Source organism: Lepidochelys kempii, chromosome 2 (assembly GCF_965140265.1).
Source record: "Lepidochelys kempii isolate rLepKem1 chromosome 2, rLepKem1.hap2, whole genome shotgun sequence".
NCBI classification, from domain to species: domain Eukaryota; kingdom Metazoa; phylum Chordata; order Testudines; family Cheloniidae; genus Lepidochelys; species Lepidochelys kempii.
The window spans coordinates 252,398,652-252,417,592 of NC_133257.1; the positions used below are offsets into that span (position 1 = coordinate 252,398,652).

The window sequence follows — 18,941 nt, forward strand, 5'->3', positions numbered from 1 at the left end:
CGGGAGGCACTGCGGAGAAGAGAAGGGAGCTGGCTGCTGATGGATGCTGAGCACCCGCTATTTTTTCTCCGTGGGTGCTCCAGGGCTGGAGCACCCAAGAAGTAGGTGCTTATGGCTCCAGTGCCAGCAGCTCCCCTCCTTCCTGGTGACAGGACCAGGGAGGGGTCAATTCTTAGCATGTGCATTGTTCCTTAGGGACCATGCCCAGCTGGCATCAGTTAGAGCAGCCCATAGAATGCCCAAACTGGCCCACAGAATCAAGACATCTTAACCAGCTCACTGACACTCCATCCACTCTGACTGGGAAGATCTCCGTGCAGGACAAAATCTGGCCCTGTAAGATCTATGTATGAGATGGCTGAGGTAACAAAAATACGCCATCTCTCATTAAAAACAGCCACAGTTCCAGGGGATTGAAGGGCAGCAAATGTTGTCTCTACATTTTTAGAGGCTTTGGTAGCATGGTTTCTGCAAAGGAAAGTTGTGTCTTGCTAATTTCTTAGAATTATTTGAATGTGGCAGAGTGGTAGTGTAGGGAGCTAGGGTGGCTTCCCTCCGAACCAGAGGGTAAAGAGCCACCCTCTCAGCCTGAGTGAGCAGGGCCAGACCAAGCTCACTCCAATCCCGGAAGGGGAGGGGTGGAACAGGAAGTACATAGGGCAGGGCCCTTTGCCCCGTGAGGAGAGCACCAGGGAGGGAGACAGACACAGGCTGCTCCCTCCAGACCCTGCTGCCGAGCCAGGGGCGGCGGCCCTGGGCCAGGAGGAACCTGAGCTGGAGGAAGGACTGAGGTGACCCGGACTGCCAGCCGCTGGAGGGCCCAGGCTGTAACCCGGGCCAGCGTGAGCCCGACACAGAGGGGGAGGGCCCTGCCTGAGGGGCGCGCCGCAAGGCTCTGGCCTGCACACCTTCTCCGCTCGTTCCCCAGTAGCCGAAAGGTGCGACTAAGGCCTGCCAGTAGGACAGCAGCTCTCCATCGCCCCCTGGAGGCTCAGTGGACCGACTGCCTTTATCTACCTGTGACAGGTTTCAGTCGGTCCACTGAGCCTCCAGGGGGCGATGGAGAGCTGCTGTCCTACTGGCAGGCCTTAGTCGCACCTTTCGGCTACTGGGGAACGAGCGGAGAAGGTGTGCAGGCCAGAGCCTTGCGGCGCGCCCCTCAGGCAGGGGGGCGCGGGCACGAGTCTGCGGCGTTCGGGATTCTGCTACCCAAGGCGGGTTGGCCGGGGTAGGGGAATGCAGGCCCACCCAAATCCACTGTGTTCCAGTCCAGGGCTTTGGCAGTGTCGGGGTGTGGGGATACATGTGGTTTGTTTCTTTTAGAGTAACCCGGGCCCCCCGCTGACTCCATCCCCCCTTCCTACGTCGCTTGCTCACTTGCTCATTTTCACTGGGCTGGGGCAGGGGGTTGGGGTGCTGGAGGGGGTGAGGGTTCTGGCTGGGGGTGTAGGCTCTGGGGTTGGGCCAGGGATGAGGGATTTGGGGTATGGGAGGGGGCTCAGGGCTGGGGCCACGGGTTGGGGTGCAGGGGGCTGTGTGAGGGCTTCGGCTGGTAGTGCAGGCTCTGGGGTGGAGCCAACGGGTTTGGAGTGTAGGAGGGTGTTCAGGGCTGAGGCAGGGGGTTGGGGTATGGGAAGGAGTGTGGGGTGTGGGCTCTGGGAGGGAGTTGGGGTGTGGAAGGGGCTCTGGACTGGGGGAGGGGCTTCAGGGTGCAGGGCGGGCTCCAGCCAGCACTTACCTGAGGCAGCTCCCAGAAGCAGCTACATATCCTCCAGCCCCTAGGCACAGGGGTGGCCCAGGAGCTTTGCATGCTGCTCTCGCCTGCAGGCACTGCCCCCGCAGCTCCCACTGGCTGCGGTTCCCGGCCAATGGGAGTGGCGGAGTTGGCGCTCAGGGCAGGGTCAGTGTGTGGAGCCTCTCTGGCCGCCTCTGTGTCTAAGGGCCACAAAGACGTGTTGCCGCTTTCTGGGAGCCACGAAGAGCCAGGGCAGGCAGGGAGCCTGCCTTAGCCCCACATCCCGCCAATGAGATTTTTAACAGCCCCATCAGCAGTGCTGACCGGAACCACAAGGGTCCCCTTTTGACCAGGTGTTCTGGTTGAAAACTGGAGACCTGGCAACCCTAATTATATATACTGTAGGAAAATTACCCATCTAGAGTGCTGACATTTTTCCAAATGTGTTGGCTGATCATTGTGCCCACAAAAAAAATTTCCCTGAGTACATTTAGGCCCATTGTAGAGTTTGCTTATTTATTTGGAGTGGCTGTAGCAGGTAAGGAAGAAATTTTTCAAGACTATCTGTCTGCATTCACTCATTTGTCTATTCCATTTTGCACATAGGACAAAACTCTGGCTGGTACATGTTCATGTGCGCTGACCAGTCCTTTGCAAAATATAATAGAAAATGGTAGCTCTTCTACAAAATTCCACAGAGAATTATATCCCTGCTATAGAGCTTTATAAGATGGTTCAAAAATTCTTTTGAAAGGATATTGCCCTCTATTAAATTCTGTAGGGGTTTAAAGTAATTTCTATAGGACCCTACTTTTCATACCTATTAAATGCTGTAGAACTTCCCCTCTGCCTTTCAGCTGAGCCCAATTGAATGGAACTGTAGGGGACCTCATCTTTGCCCAAACTAGTCCTGGGTTAAGCATGGAAACAGGAGACAGGAACTCTTGAGTTCTAATCCAAGCTTGGCCCATCCCAAAATGTAGAGCACCCTCAGGGAAAGCAGGAGGAGAACCAAGGATCTGACCTTCTGTTTCAAGTCCCCCCCATCATCTGTGAAGTAAGGAATAATGCTGCTTGCTTGTCCACTGCGTAGGTGTTACTGTTTCCAGGTGCTTTACATCTTTAGAGTGCTGTGCAAACATGAGCACTTCTGAACACATGAATACAAAGTGTAAATGATCATTATTTTTCTCTGTACCTTGAGATCTCGCCTACTGAAATGTAATTATTAAACCCATCTTCGCAAGCAGGCTGGCTAACCTAATGAGGAGGGCTTTAAACTAGGTTCACCGGGGGAAGGAGACCAAAGCCCCGAGATAAGTGGGATACCGGGAGGAAGCACAAGCAGGAGAGCGCAAGACGGGGGTGGGGTCCTGCCTCATACTGAGAAAGTGGGAGGATCAGCGAGTTATCTTAAGTGCCTATACACAAATGCAAGAAGCCTGGGAAACAAGCAGGGAGAACTGGAAATCCTGGTACAGTCAAGGAATTATGATGTGATTGGAATAACAGAGACTTGGTGGGATAACTCACATGACTGGAGTACTGTCATAGATGGATATAAACTGTTCAGGAAGGACAGGCAGGACAGAAAAGGTGGGGGAGTTGGATTGTATGTAAGAGAGCAGTATGACTGCTCAGAGCTCCGGTATGAAACTGCAGAAAAACCTGAGAGTCTCTGGATTAAGTTTAGAAGTGTGAGCAACAAGGGTGATGTCATGGTGGGAGTCTGCTATAGACCACCGGACCAGAGGGATGAGGTGGACGAGGCTTTCTTCCAGCAACTAACAGAAATTACTAGATCGCAGGCCCTGGTTCTCATGGGAGACTTCAATTACCCTGATATCTGCTGGGAGAGCAATACAGCGGTGCACAGACAATCCAAGAAGTTTCTGGAAAGTGTAGGGGACAATTTCCTGGTGCAAGTGCTGGAGGAACTAACTAGGGGCAGAGCTCTTCTTGACCTGCTGCTCACAAACCAGAAAGAATTAGTAGGGGAAGCAAAAGTGGATGGGAACCTGGGAGGCAGTAACCATGAGATGGTTGAGTTCGGGATCCTGACATGGAGAAGAAAGGAGAGCAGCAGCATACGGACCCTGGACTTCAGAAAAGCAGACTTTGACAACCTCAGGGAACTGATGGGCAGGATCCGCTGGGAGAATAACATGAGGGGGAAAGACAGCCAGCTCTCCTGGACTCATTTTTAAAGAATCCTTATTGAGGTTACAGGAACAAACCATCCCGATGTGTAAAAAGAATAGTAAATATGGCAGGCGACCAGCTTGGCTTAACAGTGAAATCCTTGCTGATCTTGAACACAAAAAAGAAGCTTACAAGAAGTGGAAGATTGGACAAATGACCAGGGAAGAGTATAAAAATATTGCTCAGGTATGCAGGAGTGAAATCAGGAAGGCCAAATCACACTTGGCATTGCAGCTAGCAAGAGATGTTAAGAGTAACAAGAAGAGTTTCTTCAGGTATGTTAGCAACAAGAAGAAAGTCAAGGAAAGTGTGGGCCCCTTACTGAATGAGGGAGGCAACCTAGTGACAGAGGATGTGGAAAAAGCTAATGTACTCAATGCTTTTTTTGCCTCTGTCTTCACGAACAAGGTCAGCTCCCAGACTACTGCACTGGGCAGCACAGCATGGGGAAGAGGTGACCAGCCCTCTGTGGAGAAAGAAGCGGTTCAGGACTATTTAGAAAAGCTGGATGAGCACAAGTCCATGGGGCTGGATGTGCTGCATCTGAGAGTGCTAAAGGAGTTGACGGATGTGATTGCAGAGTCATTGGCCATTATCTTTGAAAACTCATGGCAATCGGGGGAGGTCCCGGACGACTGGAAAAAGGCTAATGTAGTGCCCATTTTTTAAAAAAGGGTAGAAGGAGGATCCGGAGAACTACAGGCCAGTCAGCCTCACCTCAGTCCCTGGAAAAATCATGGAGCAGGTCCTCAAGGAATTAATTCTGAAGCACTTAGAGGAGAGGAAAGTGATCAGGAACAGTTAGCATGGAGTCATCAAGGGCAAGTCATGCCTGACTAATCTAATTGCCTTCTATGATGAGATAACTGGCTCTGTGGATGAGGGGAAAGCAGTGGACGTGTTATTCCTTGACTTTATGATATGGTCTCCCACAGTATTCTTGCCAGCAAGTTAAAGAAGTATGGGCTGGATGAATGGACTGTAAGGTGGGTAGAAAGCTGGCTAGATCATCAGGCTCAACGGGTAGTGATCAATGGCTCTATGTCTAGTTGGCAGCCGGTATCAAGCAGATACCAAGGGTTGGTCCTGGAGCTGGTTTTGTTCAATATCTTCATTAATGATCTGGAGGATGGCGTGGATTGCACCCTCAGCAACTTTGCAGAGGACACTCAACTGGGAGGAGTGGTAGATATGCTGGAGGGGAGGGATAGGATACAGAAGGACCTAAACAAATTAGAGGATTAGGCCAAAAGAAATCTGATGAAATTCAACAAGGACAAGTGCACAGTCCTGCACTTAGGACAGAAGAATCCCATGCACTGCTACAGACTAGGGACCGAATGGCTAGGCAGCAGTTCTGCAGAAAAGGACCTAGGGGTTACAGTGGACAAGAAGCTGGATATGAGTCAACAGTGTGCCCTTGTTGCCAAGAAGACTACTGACATTTTGGGCTGTATAAGTCGGGGCGTTGCTAGCAGATCAAGGGACATGATCGTTCCCTCTATTCGACATTGGTGAGGCCTCATCTGGAGTAGTGTGTCCAGTTTTGGGCCCCACACTACAAGAAGGATGTGGAAAAATTGGAAATCCTCCAGCGGAGGGCAACAAAAATGATTAGGGGACTGGAACATATGATTTATGAGGAGAGACTGAGGGAACTGGGATTGTTTAGTCTGCAGGAGAGAAGAGTGAGGGGGGATTTTGATAGCTGCTTTCAACTACCTGAAAGGGGGGTCCAAAGAGGATGGCTCTAGACTGTACTCAGTGGTAGCAGATGACAGAACAAGAAGTAATGGTCTCAAGTTGCAGTGGGGGAGGTTCAGGTTGGATATTAGGAAAAACTTTTTCACTAGGAGGGTGGTGAAGCACTGGAATGTGTTACCCAGGGAGGTGGTGGAATCTCCTTCCTTAGAGGTTTTTAAGATCAGACTTGACAAAGCCCTGGCTGGGATGATTTAGTTGGGGATTGGTCCTGCTTTAAGCAGGGGGTTGGACTAGATGACCTCCTGAGGTCCCTTCCAACCCTGATATTCTATGAGTGTTTTTCTTTCTCTGCTTACATAATGAGTGATAAGTGCCTGGTTGCCTTTCAAGGCCACAGCTAGGAACAAGAAATGGATATTGTCCCCTCTTTCTAGCTCACACTTAAGGATGCCAACTTTCTACTCACACAAAACTGAACACCCTTGCCCCACCGCTGTCCTGCCCCTCCTCTAAGGCCCCACCCATGCCCCGCCCCTTCTCTGCAGACCTGCTCCCCGCTCACTCCATCTTCCCCTCCATCTGTTGCTCGTTCTCCCCACCCTCACTCACTCACTCATTTTCACTGGGCTGGCTTGGGGGTTGGGGTGCAGGAGGGGGTGAGGGCTCTGGCTGGGGGTACAGGTTCTGGGGTGGGGCCAGAAATGAGGGGTTCAGTGGTGGGAGGGGGCTCTGGGCTGGGGCAGTGGGTTGGTGTGTGTATGTGGGGGGGGGTGAGGGCGCAAGCTGGGGGTGCAGGCTCTGATGTGGGGATGAGGGATTTGGGGTGCAGGAGGGGGCTCTGGGCTGGGGATGAGGGGTTGGGGTGCAGGGGGAGTGAGGTCTCTGGCTGGGGGTGCAGGCTTTGGGGTGGGGCTGGGGATGAAAGGTTTGAGGTGTAGGAGGGTGCTCTGGGCTGGGATTGAGGGTGGGAGGGGGACAGGGCTGGGGATGGAGTAGAGGGTTGGGGCTCGGGAGGTGCGGTGCTTACCTCAAGCAGCTCCCAGAAGCAGCAGCATGTCCCTCCTCCAGATCCTACGTGGAGGCACAGCCAGATGGCTCTGCACGCTGTCCTGTCCGCAGGTACCTCCCCCGCAGCTCCCATTGGCCTCAGTAACCATCACGCAGGCCATGACATTGGATCATAAACTCTTTGAGATGGCTAGAACTTCCAGGGTAAAATCCTGACCCTGCTGAAGTCTATGGGGATTTGGTGTGAGTGTTCTATATTTCTGACATAGCAGTATAACTGTTACAAATTCCAGTAATTAGGTTCTCTATTATCAGTTCTAGTCAGTGTATAATATTGTGCCTAACTCTAAAATGACTTTTTGACTCTGCAAATGGCGCTCCCACCACTCTCAGATGTATGTAAAAATCACTAAGGCCTGGACTGCAGTAGGAGATTAGGTTGGTATAAATACGTCACTCAGGGGTGTGAAAAGTCCACATCCCTGAGCAATGCAGTTAAACTGACCTAACCCCCACTGTAGACAACTCTAGGTCAACAGGAACATTCTCCCATTGACCTAGCTACTGCCTCCTGGGGAGTTGGATCAATGACCGATGTCAATAGGAGAACCCCTCCCATCGGCGTAGGTAGTGTCTTCACTGAAGTGCTTCAGAAACAGTGCAGCTGCTGCATTTTAAGAATAGACAAGACCTACTGCATGGCCTGTTGTACCTCATTGCCTAGTCAGACTGATCACGATAGACAAGGGCAAATAATCATTAATTATTAGGGTGACCAGTCAGCAAGTATGAAAAATCGGGACAGAGGGTAGGGGGTAATAGGAGCCTATTTAAGAAAAAGACCCAAAAATCAGGACTGTCCCTATAAAATCAGGACATCTGGGCACCCTTTAATGATCCATGCTAGCTAGAACTTCTTTAACCAGATAGCACTTTGCCTACTCAAAATCGCTCCTTTAACTACCGCTGCCAGGTGTCTCAGCAGCAATTTTAATGAGAAGTCCAGTCAAATTATCGAAACATGTAGACATACCTGGCACATCTCTGGCTGTGTTAGATTAGCACATTTCCTGCCTGCTTTGTCTGACCACATTGAAAAGGAAGTCCAACAGCATTCCAGAAAAAAAAAAATAAGCCAACCTGTTTTCTGTTTGAATCGAAGGGCAGTCAGCTGTGACCTTCTCTCCTTCCTCAGAATAAAGCAACTAATGTAAGTAACAGATTGTCTTAAAAGCTGCTGCTCCCTGAGCCTTGATAATTGCATTCAGTGTGCTGCAAGGCTCATCACCAGGCAGCATTTAGCACACAGCATATTTGATCTAGTTATTGAGTCTCAGTACAGGTGTTCCAGGCTGTTCATTGAACAGTCACAGCACTGAGAGGAAAATCCATTAATTGTAAATTTGGAAAAGGTTAGTTAAATCTTTTCTGGGGATACTACACTGTCATGAAATAGCACAGGAGGAACAATAATGGATAATAATGGCCTTCAGAGAAATTAAATTGCAGTTTTGTACCAGCACTTAGCATTTATACAGTGTTCCACATTCTAAGCGCTTTAAAAATGTGAACTAATTAATCCTCACAACACCCTGATAAGGTAGATAAGTACATATTAGTATTTTCATTGTACAGAATGGAAAATTGAAGCAGAAAAACAAACTCTTTTGGGGCAGGAACTCTCTCTCTCTGTACAGCACCTAGCACATCAAGGTCCTGATTTGTGCCACTGGGCCCTGCCCCAAAATAACTGACTTGTGCAAGACCTCAGAGCTGGGATCAGAATTCAGGAGTTCCTGGCTCCTCCACTTGTGCTCAGATCACACCTCTGTCTCATTTTAGGTGTGAATCTCTAGAATGATCTTTGGGATAGAAATCTTTCTTATACCCATGTTACGTTGCTAGAATGATATGCGATCAAATCTTGCTGTCCTAAGTCCTGAGTAAGAGCTGCAGGATTTGATCCATAGTGTAGATAACTGGAGTTAGTCAGTAGCCATTACTTGCAGAAGGGTACTGTGGATTTTAATATGATGTAGTTTGTTAAAGCACAACTATAGACAAATCAGAATTTTCTAATACCATTTTATAATCTTCTCATGTCCTTTTGCTTGTGTAGAAATGACACCAAAGGAAAAATTAACGAGAAAATGTAAAATATCTTTTACAGGACCAATTTCCTTTGGTGAGAGACAAGCTTTCGAGCAACACAGGGCTCTTCTTCAGGTCTGTGAAACTATGGCTATGTTTACACAGCATACCTTACAACGGCGTGGCTAGCTTCGTTGACAGGCGCACGGCTCCCACCAACAAAGCGCTGTCCACGCTGGCACTTTTCATTGCTAAAACTTTTGTCATTCAGGGGTGTGTTTTTTCATATCCCTGAGGGACAAAAATGCTAGTGTAGACCTAGCTTTTGGCCAGGTCGACATTGTGAGGTCTCCTGTGTAGCCACTTTTTGATGGAGGGAGAAAGAGATCTCTCCTGTGGACGTAATTAAACCACCCCCAACAAGTGGTAGTCACTATGTCAGTGTGAGAGCCTCTCCTGCCACCATAGCACTGTCCACACCAGCATTTTTGTTGGTAATACTTATGTCGGTAAGGGGTGTTCTTTTTCTCACACCTGACTGACAAAATGCTATTGTAGAGAAAGCTAGACTCTCAGTACCACAGCTAAATATAAGGTGGCTATATAATATAAGTAGCTAACACATATTTCAATGGACCATTCAAGATGAAGTGGCCCATTAACACCCCTCCAGTCATGGGGGGAGGGGGGGAGAAGGTAGCTGTGTGGAGGGGTTGTTAGTGGGTATATAGTGTTGTAATAAGTCATAAATCCTTGAAACATGTGTTGTGAATATTGCCAAGCACAGCTGCTCAGACCAGTTAAATAGTCTTCCTTCTATTTTCAAGCACTGGTGAGTAGAACAGAAGCTCTGCCTGGACAACAAACATTGAAGTAGTTTCTTCCTAGTCCATTCTTGGCTTCACAGCTTTCCACTAAATAAAAAAATAAATAAATGTAGCATCTTCAATAGTGAAACAATCGCATCCATACACAGCATAGAGCTGGTCATCATCCGTAAAAATGTGGCTTGTGGGTTTATTAGATTATCTAAGATGTCAGAGCTTCCACTGAAAATAGTTTAAAACCATACAACAAAAGTACTAAAAGGCTCATTTAATGTCTGCAGTTTGTCCATGGTTTGAGCACAGCCTTATTCAGAGAACCTGCTCAAGTGGATTTATGAGGGATTATGCCTCTCACTCATTTTTTGTTCAATAATGAATTTTTTAAAATTCCCCAGGTAAGACATCTTGGATGAAATTCAAGCCCCTTGAAGTAAATGAGAAAGTTTTGCCATTGACTTAAATAGGGCCAGGATTTCATCCTTTGTTTCAAAACATTAAACTGCCTCCTGCAAGCACCAGGCAGTGCATGGGGCCAGACTGGCCAGGATGCTGAAAGCTTAAAGGCCTCTTACCACCCAGGCCAGGATTTTTGTTTGATTTGAAGGACCAGTGACAGGTTTAAGGTCCGATGTCTCATGCGCCATGGTGGCTAGAAACTAATCCTGCACATCACTGGAAAGCTTTCCAGTGATTTATAGCATTTTTTTCTCTTTATCTTTGCTTCAAGATATCAGACCCTGAAGTCATGTAATTCTGATTCCCATCTTGTCTTCTCCTCCACCTTTTAAATTCCAGTCTGATTTTAATAGTTGCACCTCAAGAACTGATAGTTAGAAGTAATGCTGTTCTCCATCTGAAAACTTGTCATTGTAGCAGGGCAGAAAGCATGTATCTGTACTTTTAGAGGCAAGTGACATAGCAGTTGCTAAAATCATGCTGGTGAAGTGGAGGCACAAGAAGAAAGCAAAACAGTAAGCAGCAGCCAGAACCTGCACTTATAGTAGAAAGGGGCAACAAGGGTAGATTTGATCCTAATCTAGACAGAAGGCATGTCTGTTGATGGTTTATACTTGAAGCATAGCATGCTGGCCCTTGACACAGGGCCCCCCCCCCCCCATTGCTGGAAACCTTAGACTCCTAGGGTCAAACTTCATTAGCCACTAAATATACTTAGATTGGTCATTAACTCCCACTGAAATCAGCTGGAGTTTTTCCTTTGACTTCAGTGGGAATGGTATCACATTCTAGAAAGTAAAACACAGCTTTCAACTGATGTGCATTTTGAAATATATTTTAAGAAATTTGCCCAAAGTTGATTAAAATACATTCATGAATTAGAGTAAACATTCACAGTCAAGGAACACCTGTGTATTTCATAACTAAAGCAGGCATATGAAAGAGATGTTTTCAATAATGCACCCCTTTCCTCTCACTCTATTGCACATAACAAATTAAGCTTCCACAACGAGTAAATACAGAAAAACTTGCTACACTGAATCCAATAGTAAATATCCCACTGTTAATAGATCCATAATGCAGAAGCCTTTTCTCATATCTTTATCTAGTGGTTATATTTGGGGAATAAGATTCATTTTTAGAGTTAAAATGAATCTCTGTTTGCAACAGATTCCATTCTTCACCTCTGAAAAAATAGCTGGTTTCACACAAAAACAATGAGGAGTCTGGTGGAAAGACTAACAGATTTATTTGGGCATAAGCTTTTGTGGGTAAAAACCCCACTTCTTCAGATGCATGTTTCACACAAATCATGAGAAACCCTACTGCTAAAGGGGTCTGGCTTTGCATATGCAAAAAGCAGCTAAGCAGGCACTGGGCTTCAAAAACCCTTTTCAGAGTAACAGCCATGTTAGTCTGTATTCACAAAAAGAAAAGGAGTACTTGTGGCACCTTAGAGACTAACCAATTTATTTGAGCATAAGCTTCGTGAGCTACAGCTTACTTCAGATGCGATGAAGTGAGCTGCAGCTCACGAAAGCTTATGCTCAAATAAATTGGTTAGTCTCTAAGGTGCCACAAGTAGTCCTTTTCTTTTTGCAAAAACCCTTTGGTTACACATGGACTCCTCTGCCCCGCTCTTGCAACCAAACTGCCCCTGAGTGACATCATTGAAGAGAGGGTAAAGTCAAACATATGCTGGAAAAGGACCCGGCTGGAGACTCAGCAAACCCTTGTTTGCTGTTTACAAGACAACTGGCTTGAAGGGGTTTTTTTTTTTGTTTTTGTTTTTTTTTAAGTTTTGACAAAGCCCTGGCTGGGATGATTTAGTTGGGGATTGGTCCTGCTTTGAGCAAGGGGTTGGACTAGATGACCTCCTGAGGTCCTTTCCAACCAAGAGATTCTATGATTCTAAGGGTGGGAAAGGAAGTGTGGGCAGAGTCTCTGAGGGCTGCTGAATTTCAGAAGCAATCTTTTATGAGCTCAGTGAATCCTTATGGTGATCTCTGTAGTGGAGAGTTTCTTTCAGTGTTCCCCAGTCTGTTTAGGACAGTGGTTCTTAATCTCTTGTACTGGTGACCCCTTTCATATAGCTAGCCTCTGAGTGCTACCCCCACCTTATAAATTAAAAACACTTTTTTATATCTTTAAACACCATTATAAATGCTGGATGCAAAGCGAGGTTTGGGGTGGAGGCTGACAGCTCCCAACCCCCCATGTAATAACTTTGCAACCCCGAGGGGTTCTGACCCCCAGTTTGAGAACCCCTGATATAGGATATGCTAAGTAGGGAAGGTGATGGATCTTTAGAGGGGTTGCTGGAGAAGAGGGGGTTTCCTCCTATTTCCTGCTTGCTGCTCAGTGCTGTCTGGAAAACAGGTTCCTGAAGGCATTGTTGTAGTTTTTGTTGAAAGCCGTATAGATCAATGGATTGAAAAAGGAATTAGTATAGCCGAGCCATAGAAAAATACTTTTCCAAATGGGTGGGATGTCACAGGAGCAGAGAGGGTTGATGAGTTCAGTGATGAAGAAGGGGATCCAGCATAGTACGAAGACCCCAATAAGGATGCCCACCATGAGGACAGCTTTCTTCTCCTTTTGCTCTCTCCACGTATCTCCATCGGTCTGGAAGGTAACAGTGGCGTGACGGACCGTGAAGACCATTTGGGATTGTTGGGAGGCCTCCTTCACCTGCCAGATGTGAGCACAAGCATCAACGTATGCACCCTGCCTGCTGCCCATCATCACACCAGGCATATTGCATGTGTCAGCAAACCTACAGAACAGCTGTAGTTATATGAATGTGATTGGGCACACTGAAGTAGTTTGGGTCAGCAGTGCAACTTTATCATATTTAAGAGATGTGAGGTATATGTCCCTGTTTTGGGTAATAGGGAGTTTTAAATAACTGAGATTAGAAAAATAGCAGTCATAGTGGAAACTGCATATGCACAATTACTCCATCTATCACAATTCAACCATGTATATGTCACACATTTAGTACAATCAGAACAGTAAATCTCTCTCACATACACACACAACCCTGCCTGCTTCTTCTGACTATGCTACTCTCTGAGGGGCATACGATGGGGGAAGGATAAAAATGCAGTCGGAGAGCATACAACATACATTATTGCCAAAAACAGTCATATAGCTCATTAATACATCAGCTAGCCATGAGTTCAAAGCATCCAGCCACCATTAGGAAACAATTGCAAGGTAGTGTAGGTGTCTGCATAGACACACGTTTTCCCTTAGACTTTGTCAGGTTATTTTCCATATTCTGGGTGGCTACCTACAGACCCTCCACCCCCAACTCCTAAGGGGCAGAGTCACCTGTGAAACCCTTAGTCATACAAGTGAGCACTGACCCACAGGATTTCAAGGATTTCAGCGAGTCACTGCTCACCAGCCTGAATCAGAGGTTCACAGTCAGACTCAAAAGTTCCCGCACAACATTTCCACTAGCACTCAGTGACTGCACACTTGGCCTGCAAGTCTCCCTTCTAGACCTGACAGTGCTCCACAGTCCTTGGGCAAGTTTCCCTCCCTGCAGGGCTGGGCCATGGACATCATCCCAGCTGCCACTCAGCCCAGGCCAGCTGGCAAACCCCAGGCTCGACCCACCTCTAGCCCTTCGGGGGCAATGGGGGTGATGGAGTTGCTCTTCCGGGATCCGATGCGAAACTTGGCCGCCTTGTAGATCTTCCAGTAGACGAAGAGCACGACGCAGAGCGGCAGGTAGAAGGCGCCGAAGGTGGAGAAGACGGTGTAGGAAGGCTCCTTGCTGACCTGGCACTCCTGGCTGCCCTCGGAGTAGGTCTCGCCCCAGCCGAAGAGCAGCGGGGCCAGGGCGATGACAGCGGAGAGGGCCCAGGTGAGGGCGATCATGGCGTTGGAGATGCAGCGGCGGGCGCGCAGGGTGTACTCCAGGTGGCGGCTGAGGGACCAGTAGCGGTCCAGGGCGATGGCCGTCACGTTCCAGATGCTGGCCGTGCAGCACAGCACGTCGAAGGCGATCCACACCTGGCACAGCCGCCGGCCCAGCCGCCAGCGCCGCCCGGCCAGCTCGTGCACCAGGCTGAGGGGCATGACCAGGGCCGCCACCATCACGTCGGAGGCGGCCAGGGAGGCCACCAGGTTGTGGGGCACGCGGTGGAAGGCGCGCACCCGCAGGATGGTGGCCAGCACCAGCACGTTCCACAGGAAGGTGGCGGCGGCCAGCAGCGCCAGCAGGGTGGGCAGCAGCACGCCGAACACCGACAGCGGGGCGCGGCCGGCCAGGGCCGCCGGGGGGCCGCCGCCGCCGCCGCTCCGGTTGGCCGCTGCTGCCCACGGGGTGGCGGAGAGGTTCAGGGGCCCGTCCATGCCGGCCGCCGCCTGGGAAGGGCGCGGCGGAGAGCGGCCGCGGGACTCAGGGCGCGGGCGGCGGCGGGCTGGGCGCCGGCTGCGCCTCCGTGCCCGGCCCGAGGCAAAGTTTGGGGGGAGGCGCGGCCATGGCGCCGGCGGGAGGGAGCGTGCCCGGCGCCGGGGACGGGAGAACAGCCCCGGCCCCTCCGCGAGCGAGCCCTGCTGGCCGCCCCGCCGGGGGGAGCCCGCCCCGGGCGCCTGAGCCGCGCTCCCTAGCGTAGCTGCGGCTCCCCGCCCGGCGGTGCAGGGCTGGGAGCGGCGACGAGCGCAAGTCCGAGCCGGCGGCGGGGCTTTATCAAAGAGGAGAATGACTCCGACGTCAAAACGTGGCCCATCAGCTGACGGCAACCCCCCTTCCCCCCAGTCCTCCCCAGGCGAACGCACCCCTCGCTCCGCGAGAGCCTGCCTGCCTGCCTGCCTTCCCTCCCCTGCCGGGTGGCGGCCCCTGCCTCCGTCGCTCGCTAGCTGCCAGGTGGAGGAGGAGCCCGCTTGGGTTCGGCACCTGCTGCTTAGCTCGGTGCCCTGCTGCTCTTCGCCCTGAAAGTCTCCAAGAACAGCCCAGGTGTCTTGCAGAGGACTGCACCAGCAGATGGTAAATGGATTCTCTGAATTCCCTCCTCTGTGCTCAGCTCAGTGCTTCACTCACTGTCACAACCTATTCATCTCCTGCACCTAATTACCCTGTTCAGCTAGGATGCTGCTCTGCACTTGCTCGTATGAATAAACTCATACGAGATTTGGTTTGCGAGAAGAAAGGGGGTTAATTTACAGTGAGGGATCCATCTTCTATTACAAGGGAGGAGGTATCCATAGCTTAGGTTTATAGGCACTTTAACCAAAGCTCTGTTCTACCTGGCAAGGTGCATATGCATGTAACCAACTGGTCAGGTGGGTTACCTGTGCATATAATGAAAATGGAGTATTTCCCGTGGGCTTCAGCAGAGCAGAGGCAGATTAAAGTTGTCTCTGGTCTCAAGTGTGTTGGTAAAAGGAGCTGGAGAATAAGAGCTTTTCAAAATCATGCTTAGTCATTTCAGTTTCTAGATGTTTATCTAGAGATTAGCTATAGTTAAGTCAACTCAGCTTTTCCAGTACTGCTTTTTTGCTAAGTGTTTGGGGCATCCATCATGCAAACATCCCACTTCACTGGTGCTGCTTTTTCATGGACTTTAATTTCCCCTGTTGTGAAATATAATTTTAAAATTGAAAAGAATTACACCTAGATGTTTTAAAAACTCAGGAGTTACTGGCAATGTTAATATACTCACACTGAATGTGTCTCACAGTACCGCATGTATCTAACAAGCCATCTAGTATGTGTAAGGGGTCAAGTGACTGTTTCTTTTGGAATCTCACCTTTTGCATATCCTGACTTTTAACTATAATTAACTTTTTATTAAAGCTAAACAGAATACTTCTCTGACTACTACACATTTTTGTATTTACAAAATTTGTATTTACTTTTTTTATTATTATTTCTGTAACATTAGTGATTAGAGGTGCCAAATGGAGTCAGGGCCCCATTGTGCTAGGCACTGTACAGAGACAGAGAGACAGTCAGTACCTTAATCAGCTTAACAAACTAACTGGACAAGACAAACAGGAGGTGGGAGAAAGGAAATAAGTAAATAAATATTAAGGAAGAGTGATAGATACACTTAATGCAGTTCCATTGGATTTAGGGGAAGAAATAAAGATGTAACAGTTCTGTAGAGATGCACAACAGCACAGTACTATAGGCAATAGCATAACTAAAAATCAAATGGGTATTTGGTACTGCACATTTTTAACCTCCATAGAACTTTTTATATTCAAGCTACTCAGTAAGGGCTAGAGACATGTGATGTTTCAAAGTTCAGCCTATTTGCATATTACTCGTATAGGAGGCATGCGGGGTTTTGCTTCTCAGTGCTGCCAGGTGAAAGAAACACATCAAGAAAAAGTTGGAGAATGTAGGGTTGTCGGGATGTGGTTTGGAGGGGGCAGAAGGGGAGTTTGGCACTATACTACACTTTTAGAGGCATACCATTACTTTTCCTCTTGTGCACAGGAATAACCACAATGTTTTTGATGGGAAAAGTCTCTCTTTTCCTCTCACAACTCAAATATAGCTGAATGGATTTTGCACAGATTTATAAAGCATCCCTTTTGGGGCTGAACCCAATCCCAGAAAGTTCCTGATCCTGCAAGATGCTGAGCCTCCTCAATTACCGCTGACCTCAAGGTCTTGAAGGAATCACTTAACACCTATCAGGATCAGGCCTATATTAATTAGTGGGCCTTTCCCAACAAACTGCACAAACACAAAGCTAAACATTATGTGGTATGTGCACCTAAGACCAAAATACAGGTACTATTGCTTTAGTAAGAAGTAAACAAGAGTAACCATGAGAAAAATTGGAAATGTAACCATGAAAGCTGAAGCATAAATCTAGATGAGGTATGTTCAGTGTGTCCTCTCACTATGCACTAGGATTTTCACTATTGTATTGACTGGACCTCTCACTAAATGTATTAACAGATTCCTGGGGACTGAATGGATCAGGAAAGAGTTAATTGGAAATAGCTCTTTCATCTGGAAGTCACCTGCTGAATCCATCCTGACAGAAAACTATTACTTTAAAGGACAAAATCCTCCCCGCTTTACTCATGTAGGTAATCCCATTGATCCCACTTCTGGGGTTGGGATTCAGTATGCTTCTCTGCAGAACCTGGGTCTCTTTGCCCTGTTCTTCCAGGGGTTGCTTTTTTATCCTTTGGAAGTCTGTCTCATAAACCTGATCAAATGGGTTCATGCAGGATAGACTTGAAAGCAGTTAATTCTCTGCATCGTCTTCTAAGTACTGGTAAGTGGGGGGCTATAAGAAGTGTTTTTCTGCCTTCCTGCTGAAATTAACTCTTGAGAGATGTTAGGTACGTGCAACTCTCATTGATTTCACTGGTGGTAGCACGGTGATGCTCAACCAGTTTGTGATGAGCCCATAAGAGGCAATTATGAGATATTTGTCTCATGATCCTTCTGTAAATTTCCTGCAAGATAAGCCAACTAAAGGCTGACCACTGTTGCATACACAAATGCACACATCACACCTGAAAGTTGTTGTCCACGTTCCTGTTAAAGTTTCTTTATTAAATAACTTTATTAAAATGAATTATGCTTTTAAGAGTAACTAGTATGATAGAGGTCCATCAACATAAGTATATTCCACCATGTGTCTCTCTTTTAGAATAACAGACACAGAGAGAAATATTAAGAAGAAATTGTATGCAGGAAGATGAAGTTTCTTTAGCTTAATACATGAGCTTTGACTATCAAAGCGTCCAGTACAAACTGTCAAGTGTCTGCCAGTAAGACACACTGCACTGATGACAGGAAATGGATGGATCTGTAAAATGCAGTTGTTGTTCCGACCCTTTTTCCTGATGGTAAGTTGTAGAAGAGATTTGTTTCTCACAAGCTTTAGGCATTTTGGTGGCAAACTGGCATTGGTGCTAGTAAATTGGTGAAACTGTGGGAAAGTTTGTGATGTCACTAGGCTGCAAATGGACTACTTGGTGTGTGTTCTCCTGAATGTCATTCTGCTTCATCCCAGGCAGCTGATGACCTATATTTATATAAATCCTTTTGGACGGTGGCAATGTTCTGCAGAACACCAGAGAAGAAATTATATAAATTTTAAGACCCTTCTCTTACCAGTCAAGATGTCGTCCCGAAGGTCTGATTTCTTTACCCTTTTATGAAGGATGAAGAAAGAAATCATTTTAAAGAGTTTTCTGTGTTGGCCTTTGGGGTTCCCCAGTGCTGTCAAGTTGGTTTTGTTGTTATAACACAGTGTCAACCTGCATAGTAATGAAAGAACCATTGAGATCAGAAATAAAATGCAGATGTCTTCTAAGGGATATTTTTTCCCCATCTGTAGTCCCTTAATCCTGGTTTCTTGATATGCAGTTGAAAGCTTTCTTGTTACTTGGCAATACCATTTCCTGAACAGCCACTCCACTACTGCTTTGTTTACCTGTCAAGTGTTTCTGTTGGCATAATTGACTTATCAGTGTGCTGCCTTCCCACATTGTGGATTGCTTTCAGGAGAATAATCTGAGATCCAGGAGATGGATCTGAGCTAATATGCATCAGATCCACATTCACATTTTTTCCTCTAGACATGGAATGTGTGCTCAGTTGCTTGCCTTTTAAGTAAAGGTTGTCAGTTCTCATCAGACTTGTAGATTTCTCTAAAAAAGAAAAAGGAGGACTTGTGGCACCTTAGAGACTAACCAATTTATTTGAGCATAAGCTTTCGTGAGCTACAGCTCACTTCATCGGATGCATTCAGTGGAAAATACAGTGGGGAGATTTATATACACAGAGAACATGAAACAATGGGTGTTACCATACACACTGTAAGGAGAGTGCTCAGGTAAGGTGAGCTACTATCAGCAGGAGAGCGGGGAACGTCGGGGGAGGGGGTGGAACGTTCTCAGACCTTCTTGTCGACTGCTGGAAATGG

At 47.7% G+C, this 18,941-nt stretch overlaps 1 protein-coding gene across 1 annotated transcript; it reads right to left on the minus strand.

Moving 5' to 3' along the window:
• Window positions 1-11,541: 11,541 nt before the first annotated feature.
• On the minus strand, window positions 11,542-14,758 carry HTR5A (5-hydroxytryptamine receptor 5A). Its single transcript, XM_073334574.1, has 2 exons — window positions 13,651-14,758; window positions 11,542-12,714 (listed from the first exon to the last, which is right to left on the minus strand). The coding sequence occupies exons 1-2, from the start codon at window positions 14,389-14,391 to the stop codon at window positions 12,382-12,384; spliced, it is 1,074 nt and encodes a 357-aa protein (XP_073190675.1). The 5' UTR covers window positions 14,392-14,758; the 3' UTR covers window positions 11,542-12,381.
• Window positions 14,759-18,941: the final 4,183 nt, after the last annotated feature.

Excerpts from the sequence above, each read along its gene's own strand:
- HTR5A (XM_073334574.1), bottom strand. The coding sequence starts at position 14,391 with ATGGACGGGCCCCTGAACCTCTCCGCCACCCCGTGGGCAGCAGCGGCC. Across the intron at positions 12,715-13,650 it reads TTGCCCCCGAAGGGCTAGAG|GTGAAGGAGGCCTCCCAACA; the intron begins GTGGGTCGAGCC and ends CACATCTGGCAG.